General features: G+C 42.4%; 1 protein-coding gene across 1 annotated transcript in view; it reads right to left on the bottom strand.

Annotated features, from left to right (window-relative positions):
• Positions 1–8,884, bottom strand: part of LOC138358340 (putative proline-rich protein 21) — a 167,752-nt gene continuing 158,868 nt past the window's right edge. Inside the window, exon 4 of the mRNA XM_069316175.1 lies at positions 1–252. Within this exon, the coding sequence (XP_069172276.1) occupies positions 1–252 (252 nt within the window). The remainder of the gene's footprint in view (positions 253–8,884) is intronic.

The raw sequence follows: 8,884 nt of genomic DNA, 5'->3' as shown, positions 1-8,884 counted from the left end.
TTAACCAGTGGCGACAGCAGCAACCTCAGCAACAGTAACAAAAACAGCAAAAACCGTATCAGGAACAGCAAAATCAGCAGCCGCGTTATCAGCAACAGCATCAACGCCACTTTCAGCAAAACCATTAGCACCAGAAGCAACAAAAGCAGCAGTAGCTCCACCAACAACAGTAACAACAGCAACAGAGACAGCAGCAACAGCATTAACAAGACAGAAACAACAGAAGCAGTGACAGTAACAGCCTGTTATCTCCTGTTCCAGTACCCGTCACATGCGCCCGACAGAACTTCAATTCCCACAAACCATCTTGGTATTTCAAGACAAAGTTAAACTCATCTTAAATGTCCCACCTGTCTCCTTACGTCTCTCTAGTACCTGGCAGGTACAACCTGTCCTCAGGGAGGGAGTACCATGGAGGTACTTAGAAATATACCACTTATACATACCACTTAGAAACCATTACGGAATTAGTTCTATTATCTACTATCTATTGTTTGGTGAGGTTAAGGGTTTAGGTTAACTTCTACTGACACCTGCGTTTTAATAAGTCATTATTTCATTAATTTAGCAGGTAATTAACTTTCCAAATTAATCTTTCACACAATATAATAAACGGATTTTTATCAAATGTTTATCAGTGTTATTATATAAGTTGGGTTTATGTATTGTTGGGGGCTATGTAAGGTATTCTGGAAAGGTCGGTTTAGGGAGTGTACAGGCTGAAAGAGAACGAAGCACGTTTCGAAAGAAAGCTTCGGACATGGTCAAATGGGCAGCTCGTCCTCATCAACAAAGTCCAAAGGCTCATTAATCCAGCCGCCAAACCACCTGTTTATGAATAAGAAATACTTTACGTACGACTCACAACTGATGACGTATGTACTTTGAACGGGAAAAACTACAACAGTGTTGTCGTTCACGTTCTCTTCTCAAACCTCTAAATACAAATCCACATTTCTAAATCTAAATGCATCGTCCACAAACTGCAAATACCAATAATTGCCAACAGAACCTAACTCTCAAGCCTAATCTAAGTTTGGTCTAACTTTTTAACTAGATCCAAATGTGAGAGAAGTGAGATATTGTCTTATGCTCTCGATAATTCCCAAGTCATTAGCCACTAAGGTCCTTAATGGCTCTAACCCTGCTAGCACCTCTAGGAGCGTGAGCACGCGAGACCACAGCCTTACCCCCCCCCCTACCAACACACACACACACACTTACACACACACACACACACACACACACACACACTTACACACACACACACACACACTTACACACACACACACACACACACACACACACACACACACACACACACACACACACACACACACACACACACACACACACACACACACACACTTACACACACACACACACACTTACACACACACACACACACACACACACACACACACTTACACACACACACACACACACTTACACACACACACACACACACACACACACACACACACACACACACACACACACACACACACACACACACACTTACACACACACACACACACACACACACACACACACACACACACACACACACACACACACACACACACACACACACACTTACACACACACACACACGCACACACACACACACACACACACACACACACACACACACACACACACACACACACACACACACACACAGCATCACATTCTATGCAGAAAAGATTAGGCCAGAAAGCCTTTGTGGATTTTATTTTCATCTCCAGTCGAACGGGACAGTCAGAGAGAATATTTATGAGTGAGATGCAAATCGGATTTGTTTACAGAAAGTGGATGATAATCCCTAAATCGGATTTGTTGACAGAAAGTCGGTTACGATCTCTCCCAGCAAAAATCGGATTGAGTCGTATAATAGCTACCATGTCTTTGCTGCCACTGGAGTCTGCAATTACTTACACCGGAGGCTTTTGGGCACTGTGAGCAATCTCTTCGTTGGGATTAATGTATAATGTTCTGGTGAAATTTTTTCAGTAGTGAATCTCACTATGTCTATTTTATTAATTTGTGTTAGTATTTTTCATGTGGTTATCATGTCTCCCGTGTTCTTATCTCCTCATGTTACGCGAAGTTTCGTAAATTTTCCCTTGCTTCATAACTCACGTAAAGCTGATAATACCCGGATGAAGAATGCTTCAATTGTTGTTGTTTTAGATTCAGCTACTGGGAACAAAAAGTTGTAAGTAGCACGGGCTATGGCGAGCCCGAAGTGGACTTACCTGGCACACGAGCGGGGCTGTAACTTGGGGACGCTTCAAGATGCTTCAAAAGGGACGTTCAATGTACAGTTTGTCCCAGGGTTTTAAGCTTTATCTTACTTCTTGAGGTGCACACAATGCTAATCCACTCTCCATTTGATACATTACCTTACTTCCTGTCTTCCTGTCCCAGGCACTTATTTCCCTTATTTTTAATTCTCTGAAGTCAAACTAAGATCATGCTCACAGATTGTCCATATCTTCCAGTTGCTTCTCTCAGCATCAGCAAACATTAAATGGCAGTAGTTTCTTCCCTCTGGGAAAATAGTCTTCACCTACATAAGGAACAGGAAGAGTTCTTGTACAGATCTCTTTGGTATCCGGCAAGTAATGGCGCTCTTCTCTAATCTTTTCCACGGTAGCATCTTTGGTTGTCACTCCAGCTTGTCTGTGAAGCGGAGATTTCGTTGTGAAATCCATATTGGTGTTTTGCCATTATGGCGCAACTTTCAAATATATTCTAATGTTCTCTTTCCCGTCATAGTCAGAGAAATATTGTGATATTTCCTGTAACCGTGTATGGTGTGTATGTATGCTACACTGTAGCCTGCATATCTTGTCTCCGTTTTTGTAAATTAGTATTGCATTGTCTGTTTTTCATAAGAAGTTGTGTGTAAATCCAGAGGTGAGGTGATTATCAAGGGAAAGCGCCAAGTCTTTACGACTATATGGCACTGGGGAGGGGCCAGGATAAGGATTTGGGATGGGACGGGGGGAACCCAACAACTTGGACGGTCGGGGATTGAACGGCGACCTGCATGAAGCGAGACCGTCGCTCTACCGTCCTTGTTTAAAACACTTACACAAACTCAAGAAGGCAAAATACACAGCAATGAGGTTTTAGGAATCCATTGTGAAAGACTAACTAAACGCCACATTTATACCTCCTATGTGAGACAATTCAGGCCAGCTACGTTCTAAATTGCAAAAGTAACTATTCGTCCAAAATTAGAAACCACATCTAGACTATTTGGCAAAATGCAGATCTCAGCCAAGCCTTAAATATGAAAATAATATGTCAAGTAGATGCTAGCAACATAGACAAAATATTAGAACATTGACATGTAGGGATATAAATGTCAGAAATTAGTACCAATGCCAAGCAACGATATTTAAAAAAAGTTAATAAGACAAGAAAAGCTGTGGAAAAATGTAAGCATTTACGATCTTCACTTTTAGATAATTAGATTATCAACAATAAAAGGAAATAAATCAAAATTAAAAATGCTTAAATTTGCATCACGCAACGCTCAAATAACCCGAGGAAGAAGTCGGAGAAAACTCCATAAAAATGTTCTCCCTCACTTTTCCATCACCATCTTCCCGACGCGAGCCTGGGAGGGGGTAGGTGGGAGAGGAGAGAGGTGGGAGAGGTGGGAAGAGCAGTTTGTGTGTGTGTGGGAGGAGCAGGAGGATGGGAGGGAGCATGGGTGGTGTAGGAACCCTTGACGTGATCAAGAGCCTGGACCCACACCACAGATCCCCTAGAGGCAAAATCGCCCAAAGTAAATTATATTTCTGTGCCTCAGGGGCAGAGTTCCATTGTGGTAAATGAGTTACCTTGGTCGCCGCCGGCTCTGACGTCTTCCAGTAGTCCGGAAATCACATTAGCTCTTTGCTCCAAGCGTTAAGAGAATGTTTTTTCCCCCCTTCCATTTTCAGGAATTCTAAATAAATGGTGAGTTACCGCGTTACATTAAATCTCTTTTGTATGTAATTTAATCGACTGGAGCCATGGCGTGCAGTGCCTTTTTTTACTGGCCAGCCGCGAGGGGAAAAAAAGGATGATTTGGCTGTGATATGACTCGACTCTGGGGACAAAGCTTGTTTACATGGGCCAGGTGGGAAGCCGGTGGGCCAATACTGGCCCGTGGGAGGGGGATAAGGGGGGAGGGTAGATAGGGGTGGGGGGTTGGGGGTTGGGGGTAGGGGGGAGGGTGGGGAGGGCCAATAGCCTGACTGTCAACCCCGTGCCGGAGCAGGGTGTACTCACCTAGTTGTGGTGACAGACTCGTGCTTCTCTACCTAGATAAATCACTTTTCAGTTGCTGGCCGACGGATGCAATGGCTCTCAATCCTATTCTTACATGAAGGAATATATAAAAATAGGATTGTATTTCACATTTCACCTTCACATTAATGATATGCATCTACTTTGTGTAGCTTCCGGGGATCAACAGCCCCGCGGCCCGGTCTCCGACTACGCCTTCCGTAGCGTCAGTCCTGACATATTGGCGTAGTTCCTTGTCTATCATCTGCCTTGTACCTAGTACCTGCCTCGCCTTGATACTCCTCTTTCTCAGCTTTGAGTTCCAGCTTCCTCTTAGCCTTGAGCCAAATCTTTTCGCAGTTTGCTGTACTTTCTAGAATTTCGATTTGTGATCTAGATCCGATTTGTGATCGGGAACCGGTCGGCCGAGCGGACAGCACGCTGGACTTGTGATCCTGTGGTCCTGGGTTCGATCCCAGGCGCCGGCGAGAAAACAATGGGCAGAGTTTCTTTCACCCTATGCCCCTGTTACCTAGCAGTAAAATAGGTACCTGGGAGTTAGTCAGCTGTCACGGGCTGCTTCCTGGGGGTGGAGGCCTGGTCGAGGACCGGGCCGCGGGGACACTAAAAAAGCCCCGAAATCACCTCAAGATAACCTCAAGATAACCTCTCCCTTGGGGTGAGGGTTCCATGCCGGTGTGCATACTCTAGCATTGAGATAACATGTGTCGTCATGTATTCCATGAAGGATACATAAATGGCTACCATGTTGTTTTTCGGCTTCTCATCTTGAGGTTATCTTGAGATGATTTCGGGGCTTTTAGTGTCCCCGCGGCCCGGTCCTCGACCAGGCCTCCACCCCCAGGAAGCAGCCCGTGACAGCTGACTAACACCCAGGTACCTATTTTACTGCTAGGTAACAGGGGCATAGGGTGAAAGAAACTCTGCCCATTGTTCGCTTAATGACAATTCACTTAATGTCATTCACTTAATGGTTATTTTGCTATATGGATTTTTTTACGCTTGGCGTTATATCTACTCAAAATCTCATTTTTTGATCTTTTCATTCACATAGGTGGGTATTGGAGTAGACAACTTCATGTTAGAAAGCTTAGAGTTAATCCTTCCCATAGTATTATCTTACTGATTTCCTTTGAACTCGATCTGCCTATCGAATTACAACCAGATCCCCAATTACTGTTGGGTGAACAGGGGCGAACAGCTAAGGATTGGTGCCTAGTAAATTCTTCCTGTTGTGTCCGGTACTGACCCCACGGAGGGTACTTCCCTATTGTGCACCTCTCGCCTCTGCAATGCAAGGCCAAGTGCTAGGAGCTTGCTCCACTTTTGCCGCTGATCGGCCTGGTATTGCAGTACCTCTCGCCTCCATTCATTCTCACTATATAGCATTCTGGTACTCCTATTTTTACCCCTCTCTCTGCGCCACCTGGCTTTCTAGCTGTTAAGTTTCTTAGCTGTTAAGTTTTCTTCCATCTAGTGTATCTCTATTATTATCACATGCTGCTTGAGTTTTAGTAGGAGGGCTTCCTATGGCAGTGTCGAAAACTCTTTGGTTGTCCAAAAAGATGCAATCGGCCCAAAATTCAAGTTTTTTTTTTTTGAGATATATACAAGAGTTGTTACATTCTTGTACAGCCACTAATACGCGTAGCGTTTCGGGCAGGTCCCTGGAATACGATCCCCTGCCGCGAAGAATCGTTGTTACAACCAAGTACACATTTTACTGTTGTGTTAAACAGAGGCTACAGTTAAGGATTTGCGCCCAGTAAATCCTCCCCGGCCAGGATACGAACCCATGACAAAGCCCTCGCGGAACGCCAGGCGAGTGTCTTACCACTACACCACGGAGACTGGTAACTATGTTGTTCTTGTCTGTTCGACAGCAATCTGTCACAGAACTCAGAGTTGTCGTACAGGACTCTTGCTGACTCAGTGATGTTCGTGTCCCCAAGTCTACCTGTATTGTGTACACCTACACTTTTGTAGTTCTTAAATAATTTGACAAATTTTTCAATATATAGGAACATGTATTTACACATTTTTGTAATTTGTTTAATTGTCATTATTACGCTTGAATTTAGGAGTTAAAAAAAATAGATATTTTTAATTAACAAAATCTGTTTTCTCGACTTCAATAAACGCATTGTGAAAGCCTCAAAAAAATCTAAAAATCATCAAATGAAATTAATCACATAAAAAACTCCCTTCGTTTGAGTATATGATAAAACTAATGCACAACGGAAAAAAACTCATGCTGATTAAAAATGCCAATCCTGATTACCAGAGCTATAATATAACACATATTGGTAACTTTATTTGCATAAGACTTGAGTCTACTTTAAAAAATAATATAGAGTTCCCTTGCCAACTCATTTAAACGTTATACATATAACTAATCTACATATAAAACGCATTAACATATTCACATGAAACAAGTTATTTAAAATTCAAAGTATCAGATCCTATAATTCAATATATATTAGCACTTTAATATACGGCACAATATATAATGCTAAGCTTCTAGATATCATGACGAGATAACCAGATACAATGATACACACGCAGATATGAGTGATGTTAAAAATACCCAAAAAAAGATAGCGATTAAACTGTCTTGCAATACTGCAGAGTTGATATCGAAATTCTATTGGTTTCTTTATGGAGGGGGGGGGGGAGTAATAGGATAACAGGAGAGAGACCACTAAACCAGTGTGACTATATGTTGCGTTGCACTCAAATGTGCATGAGTACAGGACCTGGGATATGAGTACAATGAATTGGGATATTAGTACAAGGAACTAGGATATGAGTACAAGGCCCTGGGATATGTAGACAAAACACAGGGATATGAAGACGAGGTATTGGATAGGTGACCAATCCCTTGGACCATCGGGTATCGAACGCCGACCCAGGAAGGCAAGTAAGGCCGTCGCTCTACCGACCAGGACAAGTGGTTGAACTTCCCATTGGGCTGTAATATCTTAAAACATATTCCAATTCTATAATACTTGTCGCTTTAAATTATATATACAAAGATTTTTATATCAAGCAAAGATATATTCTTGTGGTTTTTCGCCTCTGCATGATTTCGTGGGAAAATTCATCTGATTCGAATGGAATTATTATACCTAAATTGTCAAAACTATTACCCTAAAATTTAGATTTTCGGTTTCCTAATTCTTATTATGTCTTGCATATTATATTTCTTTGAAAATCCCAAATTATTTTTCAAGAACTCGAATTCCAGAATTGACAGAAACACATTTTATCTTTGCATAATCTATCATAGCAAATTTGTCCTTTATACGTTTAAATAACTAAAAGAGTAAAAAGTTGTTAAACTCTCATTTAAAATGTTTGCAACAAAATAAAAGTTTATTGTAAAACACGTCCTGCAATTGCCCTATTTATAATGTATCAAGCTCCATCAATTGCGAAATGTGTCAGGAGAGAGTTAAATATCCAATGCGTTATTAAAATTTCCGAAAGCTCTGTAATTACATGCTCGAGAGGCCACTGAAGTTTAATTTGTCCTTTCGTTGACCTAAAACAAATTAAAAATAAAACATAATCAGGTTTGACCCTTTTATGTACGTCAGCAAGGCTGATAGCCCCTATTCTTACCTAATGGTGCTTACCTAACGCTCCTTGTTCAACAAAGTTAACTCCAATACCTCTGGACATATCTCAGGAAGCAGCTCCGTAACAGCTGTCTAACTCCCAGGTATCTATTTATTGATGAGTGAACAGGTACATCAGGGTGTAAGAAACTTTGCCCATTTGTTTCTGCCTCGTGCGGGAATCGAACCCGGGCCACAGAATTACGAGATCCTGTGCGCTGTCCGCTCAGCTACCAGACCGTTTTGAGTGTGTGTGTGTGTGTGTGTGTACTCACCTAGTTGTGCTTGCGGGGGTTGAGCTCTGACTCTTTGATCCCGTGTGTGTGTGTGTGTGTGTGTGTGTGTGTGTGTGTGTGTGTGTGTGTGTGGAAGCGGGACTGATATAAACAAAGACTTGCCTTCTATAGTTCGAAGTACAGAGGCTTCTCACACTTTACCGTGATTTCTGACTTGATTTTCTCTGGTTTCCTTTCTTATTTTTGTGAGTGTTTGAGTCTCAATATTTGGTCTCCCGTGTTCGCTAGTTAACCAAGAAAGGGGGAGAGAGGGAGAGGGGGAGAGGGGGGGGGGGTTAAATCACCATGCTGCGGGTACATGTTATTCCGTCATCTTGCATTTATAATTTATAATTATTTATAAATTTTTTTCGGTGCAGATGGGTACATTAGTAGACTTCTGCCTCCTACTCACAGGCTGGCAATCTTATTTTTACCATAGCTCATGGTAAGCCTGACTCTATTAGTCTACCCTGATACACGTCCTGTCAATCGCTTTACAACCCGGGTAAACAATTACTGCTGGGTGAACAGAGGCGCGAACACTTAAAGGATTGGCGCCCAGTCAATCTCTCTCTGGTCAGGACTCGATTCCAGACTAAATTGCTTTCGAGGAGATGCAGTTCGAGTTTGTTCCCCCCCCCCTCTCTCTGTGTCTCATTCTCTCTCTATCTCTCTGTC

Source organism: Procambarus clarkii, chromosome 83, assembly GCF_040958095.1.
Source record: "Procambarus clarkii isolate CNS0578487 chromosome 83, FALCON_Pclarkii_2.0, whole genome shotgun sequence".
NCBI classification, from domain to species: domain Eukaryota; kingdom Metazoa; phylum Arthropoda; class Malacostraca; order Decapoda; family Cambaridae; genus Procambarus; species Procambarus clarkii.
This window is presented reverse-complemented; position numbering and strand designations above follow the sequence as displayed.